Source organism: Lineus longissimus, chromosome 11 (assembly GCF_910592395.1).
Source record: "Lineus longissimus chromosome 11, tnLinLong1.2, whole genome shotgun sequence".
Lineage (NCBI taxonomy): Eukaryota > Metazoa > Nemertea > Pilidiophora > Heteronemertea > Lineidae > Lineus > Lineus longissimus.
This window is the reverse complement of record NC_088318.1, coordinates 12017895-12034569: the sequence shown is the minus strand read 5'-3', so window position 1 is coordinate 12034569 and position 16675 is coordinate 12017895. Positions and strand designations below refer to the sequence as shown.

Here is a 16675-nt window from a genome sequence, read left to right as displayed (position 1 = left end):
CTAAAGATGTCATCACTTATGATGTCATTTCAGTTAATAGTTGCTAAAAAACTTAACAGCAAACACTTGCTTTCCATCAAGACGAATTTACACCATGCTACGCTGTATCAGCTACACGTACATTTTGATATTACCGGTACTTTTTGCATCTCATTTCACAAATTCCATTCTTAGCATCTCCTATCATTTTAAAGGGGGTCTATAGCTAGGAGCTAGGGGGATCAAACGGACCCATTCTCACCTTTGACACCAAGCTTGCCCTATATGCAGCCAATTGTTTCAAATATTCTTTCTTAGCCATTTCCGTTTTCTTCTTATATCTCTGCAATGAAAAAATTGTTGATATAAACATTCATAAGGGCTCCAAAAGTTTAAAGTTTGAAATTTTCCTTTTTGAAGTTACTGTCTCTTAGATCAACTTCAGTAGGCCTACTTACCGTTTTCGTATCTGGATCCAAACTGTCCCACATTGAGGCTACAATCTTTGAAACTTCACCAAAACTCGCATTAGGATTCTGTCCTTTAATGGCAGCTTGTGTGTCTCGGAAAAATAAGGCATATGCTGATACTGGCCTGAAAAGAAAAGGATCGTTGAGAGAAAATGTACACAAATCAATCCTATTTTGGTAAACAGACACATCCAAAGTTTTGCAGATCTTGTTGGGTTGATACGAAAACTCCCAAAGCCACAGCAACCAGTCATGGCCATTTGAGGAAAGACTGAGGGCTGCTAGATAATGGGGTTTAGACATATTATTTACTTCGACTGGTAAAAGCATATTTTTCATTTACAATCTCGACTCACTTTTGTGGCTCATTAGGATCCTTTTTCTTCTTCTTCTTTGGCGTTTTTGGTTTCTTTTTTGTTGGCGGTGCCTGAGCTTGCTGGGCTGCCTGCTGTGCGGCTGCTCGCTTTAACCCCGTCGCCAGCTGAAAGTAAAACAGTTGAAATAAACCTCCGTGCAAATTTACCGAGCAGCAATTAAACACACTGGTCTTATGTACACTTTTTGATGGAGCCCAAAGTCCTTTTGTAGGAGTGTTCCAGTGCTATGTGTCATTGTTTGTGTGCCGCATATATCTATGCAAAAGCCCTGGACAATTAAAGGTCTTGAGAAGTCCGTTTCCAAAATCTGGTCAGCCGAACTGTGTACATAGGACTAGCGTGATAAAGGTCAGACATTCATTTGGGTTCTTGTTTGTTAACGAGATACCAAATGGATGGTGGAGGAGGCTGTTGCAGGAGCTATCAGGATGAGGTCAACCAGTGTTGGACCCTGCAGTGTTAGCTCCGACATCGACTTGGGTTCTTGTTCGTTACTGTAAACCTTGGTTTATAGGGTTTTAATACAGTAATGCACTGGATCCCAAATGGATGTTGGCGAAGACCGTTACACGAGCTAACATGATGAGGTCAACAATATACAGAGCAGCAGACGTCAGTCAAAGACAAACAAACAAGATCCTTGGCAACTTCTGAAAAGAAACTTCTCAAACAATCCGAAAAGATTAAGTCACTGCAAAGAAATCCCAAGAGGGGCCGACGAACGAGAGAAAGTCCTAACTCTGGCCTGGGAGATAATTCCGAAAGATGAGACGCGCATACTTGTTTTTACTTACTCGATTCATCGCTACCCTTTCAAATAATCCAACCATTGTTTTCTGATGAAAGATCGCATCCATTTTGATTCCCGGGAGACAAGAAGCAGAATTCAGATGCACAAAGAATGGTTTCCGCGATGCAAATGAAATTCCCACAAAGCAACTGTATATGATCATATATAAATAAGGCTACACATAATAATTCATATGTTTATCATTTGTTCATAATTCGCTCATGTTTTGCAATGACAACAAAGCAAGTATAACTTTTGATGGATTAATTCTTTCTTTGCAAATTGTCTGAAGTAAACCATTGCTAATCACATCTTTTAAAACTTTTGTTGGACTAAATACGTATGTTTTGAATTCAAAACGCTCTGCTTTTGTCGGAGCTCACCCTCTGTTATAACACTTTTTTGAAGATGGCAGCACTGTGATGTATTCTGTATCCTGTAACAAGAGGCCCAAGGGCCTAGCGCAGAGTTGGTGTACTGCGGAGGGGTGTCATTTCCTGCAAAAGTCCGCACGTCAACGGGAGCCATGACACTCAGCTTTTTACAGCAGAATTGTGACTATGCAAAAGTGCCCTTGGAAGGAGTGAGCACCCATGGTGGAGATGAAGCAGCTTGACCAGACCGCCCACCAAACAGAGGGGAAGCTGATGACTGAAGCCTTATGTGCCCTCTAGGCAAGAAGTGGACAAAGTAAGCACCAAGTGGTCTCAGTAATTAAGTTTTTAACACTTCAGCAGACCAAGAATACGAGATAAACATTGAAACAACTTCATCTGGCCTCTCTGACCAGACATATGAGGACATACAATAATGTTGATATTAACCAAACTTTGATCTTGTCTCATCAATGTATTGATTAAATCAACCTGATCTTGTAACGTGCAATTTCTCAATCAAAGCATGGAAATTTAAACTTGGATGATAGAAAGTATACATTTTACACAAATTAGACATTTTTTGTCAAAAGAGGGAAAAATTTCCCTGAGTTGGATATTAATTCAAAGTGGAAATTGTAAACAAGACTTTGATGATGCATTGGTATAATCAACAAGGAAAGTCATACCGACTGTGGTGCGGGAAGGGCATTGAAATGCTCGTTTGAAATTTGCTTCGACACAGAATAACAAGACACTCACCTGAGCCAATGGCACTGTGTCATCGCTATCCTCACTACTACTCTCCGGAGGCGGAGACATCTGATTGGCTCCCAATGCCATAGCGTACGGCGATCCCTGCTCCATCCCTCGTGCGATATTTAACCCAAGGCCCGATGCAAGATGAGCTTTACCCAACGTTGTGAAGGACAATCCCTGTGAATTTGTTGATAAAATGTCCGGGATGTCGATATGTTGAGGCGGGAACTTTGGTGCTACAAACTGTTGGTGCTGGTGATGCGTGAATTGGTTCTGGATGATTTCGCATGCGCCGTGCTGCGTGACGGGAGGATGGGAAAGAGGCTGCGTCTCGTATCCACCGCTTGATTCCTGCGGCACGCCTAGAGGTGGGATGTCAAAGTCTTCATCCCCGAAGCTTGGGGTATGGAATGTCTGCAAAGAGAAAGAAGAACAATTCGATTAGGATCGAAAAGTATTGTGTTTACAACTCATAACAACCTTCCTGCTACAATACAAGTCCCCTGAACAATACAACAGACTCGGCCTGGCAGGTAATCCCACTCCTCCTTTAAAAGTCATGAAAATATTAGGGCTCTCCTTCAAGAGTCATGAAAATATGGGGGTTTACATTTACCCATCCCACACACAGCACAAATCCAAGAGACCATTCCACAAGTATAAATCATAATGGATCGTTTGTCAATTTTTTCCAAACGGCGCATCTGGATAAATGCACAAGCAATTTATATCCGTAAATATGATCCGCGGCCTCTGACAGAATTCATCAAGAATCTCCCATCTCGCTGATACAGATCAAAATCAGAAATCGACAAATCACTGGGGTCAATTGGCTGCATTTGATTCCATGGAAAAAGGCCATCATCAGCAGTATATTTTGTATGCATAACTGTACACAGATGCACATCTAACTCAGGTGAACTTAGCTTGAATTGGAAAATGTGTTGATTCAAGTTCAATTGCACAGAGTATGTGTACATTTATATTGGTAACTACATATCCATGTACATGATGATTTTAGTAAAGTTAGCTTGACATGGAAATATGCTGAATCAAGTTAAATTGCATGGAGTTCGATTCAGTTCAGGAAGCCAAAACCGTGTGTACATGATATTGTAGATTGATGTGGATAATATACAATTTATTCCGGTCAACTTAGACTGAATCCGAAGAACATATCATTTCACTGATGACACATACTTGAAAATAAGAAACGTACAAAACATTATCCAATTTGTGTTGATGTCATAAAGTACGGCTGATGAGTGCTCATCAACGAGACTGAAAAATACTTCACAAACAATTTTGACAGAGTCTGCTTCCAACATTCGGAGTCTGATAGAAACGGAAGCCGGATATGATACTATTCAGAATTTCCATAAGTTTCAAACGCATGTTTTGTTCCTGTACATTGTTTACATTATTCCCACTGATAATATGCAATAACCATGGCTGTCACGCAGCGACTGAACATGCCAGCAAGATAAAAATTGGCATGTACAATGCATCTAATTTGGTCGACACAACAGATGTGTTGAAAATTACATTCAATGGCTTATATTTGTAAAGACTAGTAAATGCCTTTACTACAGTTTTCTACAGAGATGGCTAGTGTAAATGTACATGAAGCTTAAATTAAAAGCATTTACTAGTCTTTTATAAATATCAGCTAATACCTATGTACACAACTGGAAATCTTAATTCAATTTCAACTTTTTGAAGCAAGAAACTTGGTATTTAAAGCGCGATAACTGTAACGATCCTCAATGTAATTGCATCACACATGAAATCAAGCCAAGAGATAAACATTGCCACTGTATAGTAACCACATGTATCAACCATGTCAACATGACGAAAACTAACGTACAGAGTATATCTATATCAGTGTATACACAACAGCATATTTGAAATTCATATTCAATTTCAATTTTCAAATTTCTTAACGAAGAGCGTAGGCCTTTAAATCGCTTTTTAATTGACTAAAAAATCCCTCCCTACCTAAGGGGAAACTTCTATAATTACCCCACTTCCTCTTAAGTATCGAAATAGTCTTAAGAAAAAAAGGCTCAGATTACAAATATTGGATGTATATTTTGCAGTATTCATTTCAAATACTCTTACTAAGAAGTTTAAAGACTTAATTTTCAAGCGAGAAAAAACGGGGAATTTTTCACGACGGCATATCATGCTTTGATGGTATAATTTGAAAATCTGGATGATGTATTTTCGACGCTGATTAAGTGGGTAGTTGCCGTGGTAACCAATGCTTTAGGGAATGCGAATTCGTTTAGAGGAGGATGAAAATAATGAAAAAATCTGCGGGATATTTTGATAAGGTTAGAGTTCGGCTTTTAGCCATTAGAAGAAGCTTTCAGAAGGACATCTAAGCATTTCTTCACGCTGTATGTGGTATTCGGCATAAATGCTACCAGCGCAGGGCGATAAATTCCTATAATTCTTTTTTGGACTCAACTTTTGGTCAGAGTGAATAACCCCTTTAAATCTGTCAAGGCAAACATGTTTTAAACATATATTTCGTATCATAAAATTCCCAACGCTAGGATTCAGTGAGATGGTATCATAAAACTTCATAAAGTTTCTTGAAGAGTTACGGTAATAAAATACTAAAATCGATAGATCACATTTCAAAAGATGATCATAAAAACAGTACAATCGCAAAGGAATTCCTACAAGTTGGAAAAAACTAACGCCAGTAATAAAAATCATTCTATCGCCGAAATAACGCTGTAATAGGATTAAGGAAAAATCGACAACAATGAAAACTGCGGAAGAAATACCTCGGAGGCTGATCTGTTATGAGATGATTAGAGCTGTCTATATACAGCTACATTGTATCACGATAAAAGACCACGAGTCAAATGTCATGTATCAAACTTCAAAGCGTCTGACTCAATGTGCCCGGGGCGGAATAATTTTTGTAAAAATTCAAAAACATGCGGTTCTTTATCCGGAATCTTTTGAATTCATAACTCACTGACATAGCCTTTATTCTAATGATGTTTTTGAAACAATGCCGGAGGAAATCCAACTTAGAATTCTATGTTTTGTTTCAGGATGACTTGACAGAATTGAACATGTGTTCTGTAATGGAATGATACGGAAATGTACATGAGGATTCAATTGACTTGGGTGAAACAGATTTGCCAGGAGAGCTGAGCTGCCAGTCAGGAGTTTCTCAGGCGAAAAAATCGCAATGATAGGTTATCAAATGATTTTGTATGATAATTCACAATGAATAATATTATGGGATAACATTGGAGAAGTTTGTAAAAGGTCAGCCGAGATACGAAGTCAACTAAAGAGTCCATCTTATTGTCTCTGAACTTATTGTAGTTTGCAGAGAGTTAACCAGTCGGTACTTTGCTTGTGTCATAGTTCATCACTGAATCCACAGGTGGCAGCACAATGTTTAGACCACTGGATGTCAAAATTTGCAAAACATGCGTCTATATGATTTAAACTTAAAGGGGATTTCGCACACCCAGTGCTCTGGCCTACTTTGTACATTTTCTCGGATGGTGAAAACGCTCATTCTCATTTCCTGTTTTTAAGTCTGGTGCAGATCAATAACTCTGATCCACCCTGATGAACATGTGAACAATACGGCCCCGCAATAGGCTTCCTATAAAAAACTTGTGTGCGTAAGACTTGATGATGCATTATCGCTTTGATATACTGACTGAGGCGCTCGATGGCAATTGTATTGATCAAACCGAATTCACTTTACGAATTTTCCCTGTGTACACCTGATTTAGACCAAATGCCACGTTAGTAAAAAGTTTTTTGGAAATAAAGTCTGACACGACAATTATCATAATACATGTAGCAAGAAATCGCACAAAAAATCAATACCAGAAACATTCCACTTCAGGAAAAAAAACAGTTTTCTGAGTTTACTGATAAGGCATCATGATACTTCAACCATTTTGAAAGGGTATAATTTGCAAAGTGACAGATTCCATTTGAGATTTTTTTTACATGAAATGCCACTGATTTCATCTGACGTGGGATGAATATAAATTGTGACATTTTCACGAATAAATCAAATCGACAAATATTTCAGGTCAATTTTGTGATAGGATCATACTTTTCACAAACTAGTTTGATCAATATTAGATATTTCCAACAAATTCCATGCAGTTTTTAGAATAATTTGGGATATCAAGAAAAGAATGTACATATATAGCAATCATTGGGCACATAATTGTTTGCCGTGGCACTTCAGTTTTGAGCTTTGAGGAGCACTTTCAAGAACCCACTCATGGGCCATCGAAATAGTACATGAATTTATCCAAACCAGAACTAAATGTCTCAATTTCCTTGGGGGGATGCTTCTCCAGCACATTCTAAAGTACGCCACAAATGAGCGACTTTTGTTGCTACAACCTGCAATAATGATCGCACACAACAAAAAATTTCTTGTTTGCGATGATGATTTCTTGAACCTGTGACGAACATTGCTGTACGTTGCAACCTTGAATTGATATCAAACAAAGCAGTTACTGGTATTACCTGCAGATGAGCAATCTGTTTATCACTCATCTCCGCAACAAAAATCATTTGTTTGCGTGGGGCACCTGAGGAATTGAGCAAAATTGTAGCACAAGAAAAGAGGTTGGTTACTTGTGGCCAGAACTGTAATTCACATCTCCCGTGACTGAAAACACATTCACTTTGACTAGATTCAATCTGGTTCATAATGATGTTGAAATGAATGATTGGAAAACTGTCTGCGAAGTAATCACCTTTAAAATATTGCTGTCACAAATTGGTTCCGATTTTGTGCCGATATTTAACGCTGAGACATGTCTTGATTGCAAAGCTGTCAATATCAACGTCAATGTTTTTAAAGTTGTATGATATGTGAAAAAAGAGCCGTTTTCAAGGTTCAAGTTGGTCAAAGATGATGAAGCCCCGTCCCTCAATAGCAAATGAAAAGCTCCAGCTCCTCAATATCCACATTGCGCTCATTCTGACCAAACAGAAATGAAATCACCCTTTGATATCGTAAAGATAAACCTCATAATGTATTCACCATTTACAAACGCACAATTCAGCAATTCTCAAAACGGTCTACTTTTTAAAAACGGGTTCTTTCACTGCCACTTGCGACCACTTTTTCTCATATTTAATTTGCTTGCACAATGTCTGATGCCATGATTGGCGCTAATTAGACGAGTCCTAAAGAGGCCTTTGTGAATCATAGTTTCTTTTCTTCTTATCTCAGAGTACAAAGCTTTGTTGTAGCGCCTTTTTGAGTTGCTGATTGTCGTTCTTGTTACGCTAAATTGCGGATAATAACCGTATCTGGAGAGACGATATTGAGACAATCGACGGGGTTCCACAAATCATTGTGAAGTAAAACACGGAAAAATTCTCTTAGAGTTTTCTTAAAGTCTTATTCATTTTTTTAACCCATACGTTTGTATGTTTCTTTGAGTAATAGTTTAAAGTGCGAACCGTGAGATAAATCAAGATTACGAAATTGAAGAGGAAAAGAAACAAGGAAGTGTTATTATCACAGGTGATACATCAGAGGGTGCTGTCTCATCAAATTTTTTGAGTAAGACTTTACCAAGCTGCTTATCCTTTAATATTCTTACAAAACTTTATATTTACAACCTAGAAAGGGTTAACTACAGTTCATTTCAAAAGAAAATGACAATCGAAAGTTTGGTGATTTCAAACAGAAACCTAGCAATTGAAAATGATGGTAGGTAGGTTTCATCTGAAACTTCAAAGATGCGAGCATCGAAATATAATCGCTTTGCCAGAATCACCAAGATCTACATCACTAAGAACAGGCCTTTTTTGAAAGCGTACAACTGAAAAAAAATTTCAGCTGGCTTTTTTCAATGGAATGCCAAATGTTCATGAAATGAACTTAAGTTGCTTTCAATTTCAAGTCAAAACTCATGAAAAATCTTCCGTGATCAAACATTTTCGGATGGAACAAAACTCTGCAGTGATTAGAATAACAACAAACGATTGAGAAACAAACGATGCAATTAATCCTCCTTGACCTGTGAGTACCGATCTCCATCTCCTGCAACGCAATGCTGGCGATATCATGTTTTTATACGCTTACTTAGAGATGAGGCTGATCAATAGATCAAGAGACTTGTCCAGGGAGAACTGTGGAATATGACGAGGAGGAGTTCTGTGACATGAGACTTGGCATGTTCACAAGACCATCTGGGCTGTATATAGGATTCTGATCGGAGGAGAAGGAAGTGGTCTCTCTGGTTGGGGGACCCCATTATGCCTTTTTTTGCCAAGATATTATATCTGTGGTATCTGCATGGGTGATGGGCATTTTCACAATAGAATCCATGCTGTATTTAGGATTTTGGTTGGGGAGAGGGGGGCAGTTGGATCTAGATCTCTGGTTTGGGACCCCTTTATGCCTTTTTTCATAAATATTTACAATCAATATATCTTTCTGTGGTATCCGGGGATGGGCATGTTCACAATAGAGTCCGGGCTGTATAACGGATGTTGGTTGAGGGAGGGGGGCAGCATTGTTCCATTAAATTTATGGGACTAATTGTGTCACAGGGCATGGCTCGGTCAACATTAGACTGATACCACTGATACCCTGAACTTCAGTTTGAAAACTTCAGTAGACAACCCCTGTTGACTTACATGACAGATTTGCTGCAGATTTACTCAAAATCATCATATCATTACTGAAAGTCTCATCCCTGTTCTCCAGCACATGACACCACAACATCGATGAATGACTGTGAATCACGCTGAAGAGTGATTTACGCCAATATGAAAATAATTGCGCGGTTATATTGAAGATCAAGTCTTTTAGGAGGTGATGACTGAATCATGGTGAGGCATCTTGGTAATGGTGTCTTGTTGAATCATACATCACATCATTTATCATTAGCGTGTCATTTTCTCAGGGTCACAGGTTTCAGAGCGATGATGTACCAGTGAAAGAGATGGGACACTCAGAGTACAGTGGAACCTCCCTTAGCAGCAGACAACAGGGGGCGGTTTGACTGGAATTTAATGCAAAACAAAACAAAGTTCGATTTTCAGTTTCCAAGGGATTTTGAAGCAATCTTTCCCAACGTCGTTTGACGTCCCAGAGTCTTTACTTCATTTAAATCTTCGGATGCTAACCACCTCACCAGGATTGACTAGCAGACATGTCGGTCGCGTTATTATACCCACTTCCATAGACTAAAATACTGTTCTCATGATGCAATGCACTAGGATGCATGTCGCAATGCATTATGTTTATGCCATTGCCAAATATGACACCACAGAAGATAGTACTGTAGTAATATACCATTGTGATTTCTTTTCAACAACTGTTTGGTAAACTGCCATCACAAATCCATCTGGAAATCAGGGAATGCACACAACAATTCCATTTGAAAATCTGCCAATCCGAAGAAAACAGACTAATCTCTTTGGGGTCAATCAAGTTATCTGTGCGACATGAGTGAGTGTCATCGCCTGACACCCGGCCATCAATACGCCACCCCGATCAGCCCATTCACAGAACCACTAACATCATAATCACCCTATTCCAATCATTGATCAAAGATACAATTAAATCAGCACAAAGATTATCATTAAGTCTCGGTTATTCATGACTTTGTCCGCGTCCGAATCTTTCTTGGAATCCTTTGTCGTCATATTGGAAACTCTGTTAGTGGACACCTCTCTATTAAGGGCGCCCTCTTCGTTAAGGATGCTAGTTTTGGTCCCAAATTGGTTTTCATTTGGTTTGATATCTCTAATCAGGACAACCCTCGGTTAAGGACAACATTTTTCAATTCCAGGGATGTCCCAAACAGTGAGCATCTACTGAATTTATATGCATCGAGAATTAATTGAACCCAAATCTCAAACCAACTAGATTTTCCTCTTTGCCCTGAACATGAAAACAACATTTGAAAATGTCTCGAACCCATCCTGTTTGCATACAAACTAATTTCGAGATGTTCCGTCCCGAGGCCATGGCTCAAGGGTGACAAGGTTATATTCAAATTCATCTAAATAACCTCTTTCCATCCATATGAAATTTTGAAAATTTCAAATTAATTCCAGTTAATTTGATTAATTTCAACTCATGTTTGCCTAGCATGTTTTATAATTCGTTTAAATCAGACAGTGATTGAGGTTATGGTAAATTGATTCCGGCATCCAAATCATCAAAATTGGAGTTAGAAATTTTTCAATTGTTTCCAAGATGGACCCTGTGACTCATGACTTTTTATCATGTCATTATCCCCAACTCCGACCACATTAAACGTCCGACTCGAATAGACATTACCCAGAATTCAACGGTGATGGATCGTCGCCCATTCTACTTGACACATCAATGAAATTACACGTATTTTACAATTAGTAAATCATTGCTCGATTCAAATATGCGATTACTCTCTCATTAATCAAGAGAAGTTATTAAATTCTGTTAATTACGAGTGCAGAATTTGTAACCATTAAAACTTTCCTTTTATTATTAAGTAGCGTTTCATTTATCATCGAGAATGATGCGTTTACAATGAGATTTCACTCTATTTTTCAACATGTAAACATCAATTCAATCTTTCATAATCTGATAAATTTTCTTCAAAATTTTTTTTTCCAGGGGTGATATCAGAAAACATAGATTGTGTGAGTGTGCAGAGGGAGGTTTAAAATGCTTTAAAATATATTTATCAAACAATTTACAGATTTGAATTACAGCGTGAATTTTCTATTCAAATGGCAACTCAGTTTCATCCATAGGTCAACTTAAACAATTTAATTCAATTTCAAAGAAGGAAAAAACTGTAAGATGAGCAGTTTCTGTGCTGAAATTGACAAAACAAAGCAGCTAAAAACACCATCGTGCTAACAAAATGACTCCATTGTGCAAACCCCACGGCACGAAAAAAACTTCTGTAACAAAATATTATAATAATCATGAACTGAACAAATCATTCAGGACCCACTCCACAGGTATAGTGTGTCATTTGAAATGTTTTTCGAACAAAATGATTCACGGTTAAATGGGATTTTTTTGGGCCAACGGCTAGTCCAAATCCACCCCCAAGCCACAGTAGGGGTAATTTCAATGGATATAAAAAAAACTCGCACGCGTGCTGAAATTAGGGTTGAAGGTTTCCTACGCAGTGCTTGCATTGTTTGGAGAAATTTGCAATATGATATCACGTTTAGAGAAAGGCTAATATGGAAAACTTTTCAATGGTAGTATCATTTTTCGTGTTTTGGTTGACTGCTGGTAGTATGACTGCCAGCAATTTGCCAGGATCAAATGGCCAAAGAGGCAGGGGACATACAGTATCCCTGGCGGAGTTTTATGATGCAGCACGGCGACAGTTGAACAATACTAGAAATTTGTTTGAGAAGTCCATGAAATCAATAAGCTTCAGGTCATTTTGACTCCCAAAACTCCCAAATACAGTGTGTATCAAAAAAATTAAAATTGAACACTGAAAACTGTCTGCAGATGGCTTATTCGGGACACCCTGTATCAAAGCTGGTCATGAATTACCATGGGCCATATTTCCATGCGTGATAACGTAAGAGAAGAAAAACCATCACCTAAATATTGGTCCAACACCCGAGATAAAAAAGGACGCAAAAGTTACCAATGGGATGCAACCTACTGCTTCTACGACCCTTGACCCATGCCTAACTACAGTCTATCTCACATTTGACTCCCAGTTTCCAATACAAAATGTATATTTTTGAGTACAAATAGTACAGAAAAACCATACAAAATGCACAGACTATCCATTCAAAATGCATACAACATTCACCAATTTCCATACAAAATGCACCGGCCACCTCATTAGGAAATTCAAAGGAGATAGGACTGTAGTTTGACCTATATACCAACTAAAAAATCATCGCAATTATTACCTCATTGGCCATATGGCCACAGCTCATGAAAGAGTCAAGGGTTAATGCAAGATCCACCGATTTTACATCATTTTCCTGAAAAAATATGAAGTGGTAGATAAAAACCGAATTGGTTCGAAATAATGAAGTAGGAATGAAAGTTAAGTTGTTAGTACCAAAAAATGTCATTCTACATCTGTTAAAGTACTAGTGATACTGAGTCCTGGATTACGACCTGCGGTAAAGGCGCCATCTTGTGTTCTTTGTTGACACATTTTGGCCAGATTTCTGCCAATTGTTTCTTTCCAAATAGTGAACTTGACCCAATAGAATTTCTATCAAGCTTAGCACACTAATATTGATGATGATCGCCAGTCACATCAAATCGATCGAGCGGTTTTTCTCATTTAGAGAGCACTTCATCAAACGTTGATGAAATTATCAACTGCAGAGCAAGTCAAGAAGTCTGAACAGCTGATCTTGATGACTTCGTGAAATAGTCTCTATGGCGTAGAATGAGAACAATTCAGGGGAGCTGTCGAGTGAAGCGTTTTTCAGATACACCTGGCAAAAGGTACTTTGCTGACCACTTGTCACAAAACTATGATAGTGTGAACACAGATAGTAATGTTACATATAGCCCTGGGAAGCTGGTGTGTCATAGTTGACACATTGAAAGAGCATTGGTTGGGTCTACCCTAATGGATCATCTAGTGCGGTGCAACACCACTATCTTTTCGTAAATTTGACCAGGGCAATTTTCTGACTGAGTTCCACTTTATCATTGGAAATGATGTACATCTATTCTCGTAAGGAAGATCAACTATCACCTCTGCACAGAGAGTGAAGGTCATCAGTGCTCAAAGACATAAAGAGGGTCCCACAAAAAATGCCCAAAGTGAAAATCCAAAGAGAATCTCATGATAAACATTTCCGCTGGAAGAAACGCGTCCTTGATCGTCAAATGTCAAGATGGATGATTAGGACGATCGTTCCTCTTTGATTATATCATCCATTCGCTTAAAGTGCGCCATCAAACGCTCGTCCATTTATGGCATTATCTCTTTATGACACAAAAACATTAGTTCCCATGGCAACGTGTCATTAACTTGTGATATTCTGTGTGATGTACATGTGTAATCATTACTTGTGTTAATTAGTTCATCAGCTAATTGCTTTAATTAGCTCTTTAACGGTTTGGAAATGAATTGAATAGGCGATGCATGGATGATTAGAAAGAATTTGTTCATCTAAAATGTACAGATAGATGGCGTACTTTAGTTTACATTGCACTGAGTTTGCACTGCTGCCATAGGGGAATTCTCACCATCCTGCATTATATCTCCTATGTCGTTGAAATGCATTCAACCATACATCCATAAACGTCGCCGCTGATCTGGTCAAATCATGACATTTTTTTTGGTCATGAGGGTGATTAGGGCTTGTAAAGCTTGTAAAGCAGTTTTATCGAAGAGGCATGTTATATTCAATGCAACGATAAGGATCAATGATCACTAGTTTGACGGAAAAGTCTACAAAACCGAAAGCCTCACGTGTCAAAATGGCGAAGATCAAAACAGACAGACCTAGGAAATGTCGGCAACTCACCTCCCACATGCTGCATATAGCCAGGAGTCATCCAACATGTCAAAATGAACCCGTTCCCCCAAGAGGCCACATGGAAATAACAGACTGTACAGCTTTGCCACAAAACAATGCCCGATGTAATGGAATAAAAGAGCTTAACTCATTGGGGGTAATCAAAACAGGCCCACAACTGATCGAGGTTCCCAGGTGCTAGAATCAATGAAAAACCTTTTTACTAGGCCTACGTAATTGACTTGTCCTTATGAATATTCAAAAGATAGACCCATACAAAAAAGCTTTGACTTTGAACTCAGAATAACTTATGCCAGTATTATGAAAACTAATCACCATGTAATATCTATACTGGTACTGGTTAGGTGCAGCCAGGTCAATTATCGAAATATACTCAAAATTTGAACCTATCAGCATCCTAATCATGACTTTGCTTTGGGGAGAACCATTTAAAGTGATACACCATTTGTACTCGCTTGTCCCTTTGTGGCTCAGGGAAAAGAAAAATGCAGTTATACACAATGCCGTGGTGCAGTTTTAAATCATGCAAATATGCTCAAACTTGGTTTTTATAGTATTTGTGTATCTGTTTACACAATGGCAATATTGAAATTCATATTCAGTACGTTTTCAGGCAATTGGAAATATTCAAATTCAATTACAAATTGTACAGTACTGTATACATGTACTTTCTGAGTGAAAGCATTTCACAATCCCAAGTCTAATACAGAAACATTGGGTGATATGAATAAAGACTAGCAAATGCTTTTACTTCAATTTTGTACAGAAAGGCCTAGTGTAAATGTACATGGAGTTTTAGATAAAAGCATTTGCTAGTCATTATTCATATCACCGTCTGAGTGCACACACTGTGCTGCGCTTGGCTCTTTCAGGCAAATTGAAACGGCTTGAGCAAGCCACAACCTCTCATTCTCTGTGGCAGATGTTAAGAGTTTTGTCAAGTTCGCTACTACAATTTTCACCTCTCCTGTATGAAGGATCTACCATCCTCAATCTACTGACACTATTTTTGAAATGCTCCAATGACGTTTTCAACGAGATGCGTGGTGGTTGCCGAAAATAAAAGGCTTCTGTCCTTTCAAATATCTTTATACCGAAATTGTTTATATATATTAACTAGTAACTTAAAACAAAACTGAAAACTGAAAATTAATTGCAGGTAAGGGATCAAACTAACTAGAAACCAAATGTGTAGATCTCTGTAGTCAGCTATTAATGAGGCAGAAATTTGGTAAAAACCAAATTTATATGTTGGTAGTTTTTCAAGATCAAAAGTATACAAACTTTTTTGTGTCTCCTAGTAGTAATCATATATCACCAAAAAAACTTACCCACTTGTTTTACCCCCAGACGTATTACTTTATTGTATCCAAAATTGCAAGGCACTTAATGGGGGATATGGGGTCCATCCCCCAGCACAACACCAGAGTAAAACATACCATTGATATCCAGATCAATGGCCGTCATCCCCAGGAGTGTGTGTACATTATCCATTACGCGATTGGTTTTAATTAGTGCGCGTTTTAACGTGTCCCCGGAGGCCGAATCACTCTTTTATGACAACACATCAAATAGCATCCGCGATAATTATTTCCTTTATTTTATGGTCATTCTGCCCGTGGATAATGTACCCACTAATTCATTCAAAGTACTAATAATTAACAAGGGATGCTCATTGATTGGGATGAGGGAGTAATTAGAGACTGGATTGAGGACAATGAACCCTGTTGGTGAAGTTGTCCTGGATATAGAAAATATTCCCACATATTAGTTCAATCTGATGAAGATTTCAGTGCTAGCGTTTACTGTTCTTTCAATGGTTCCATTATTTTGAAGATCTTCTCATCAATTTCTGGGTGAATTGATGATTTTAGCATCATTTAAAAGCATTTCTATTGAGCCAAAGTGTAAAATGGCTCCAACAGGACAATGTGAAAAATTTCCGCCGAATATTCAGTTGTCAGTCCTACAGCTATGGTTGAGAATAAACTGAAGTCAAAGGTTCTCTTCAAAGCTATAACCGGTTCCAAATAGAAGCTGCAGTGTAATGTATATTGCCTTATGCAACAGCTACGGTTGACAACTGATGAGCCAGGATGTTTAGATGTCAATACCACTAGTGACCTCGCGACCACAACCAACACCAATCAAACACTTAATTGGTAATGACCACTCACTCAGAGGGTGGACAGGTATTGATTGATTAGATTCATTAACCCATCTAGACCAGTCATATGGTAATTAGAGTTTCCGGCCACAGGATATCAATCCATTAGGTCCAATACAATACTTGGAAGGCATTATGAGACTTACCACTATGAAATGAAAATATGGCATTATGACAATTATAGCGATTACTCTGCTTTCACTGATCTAAGAGTAAGATTGCTTTATTAATTACTATGAAAT

General features: G+C 38.3%; 1 protein-coding gene across 9 annotated transcripts in view; it reads right to left on the bottom strand.

Annotated features, from left to right (window-relative positions):
* Positions 1-16675, bottom strand: part of LOC135495713 (TOX high mobility group box family member 3-like) — a 95355-nt gene that overhangs the window by 4845 nt on the left and 73835 nt on the right. For 5 of the 9 annotated variants that reach the window (XM_064784582.1, XM_064784581.1, XM_064784576.1 and 2 more), the window contains exons 2-6: positions 12668-12742; positions 2753-3163; positions 806-930; positions 438-573; positions 242-322 (exon numbers count right to left, since the gene is read on the bottom strand). In XM_064784582.1, the coding sequence (XP_064640652.1) occupies positions 242-322; positions 438-573; positions 806-930; positions 2753-3163; positions 12668-12694 (780 nt within the window). In that variant the 5' untranslated portion in view covers positions 12695-12742. Of the gene's footprint in view, positions 1-241; positions 323-437; positions 574-805; positions 931-2752; positions 3164-12667; positions 12743-14254; positions 14308-16675 lie in introns of those variants that run through there. The other 4 variants (XM_064784579.1, XM_064784580.1, XM_064784578.1 and 1 more) reach the window with 3 other exon arrangements.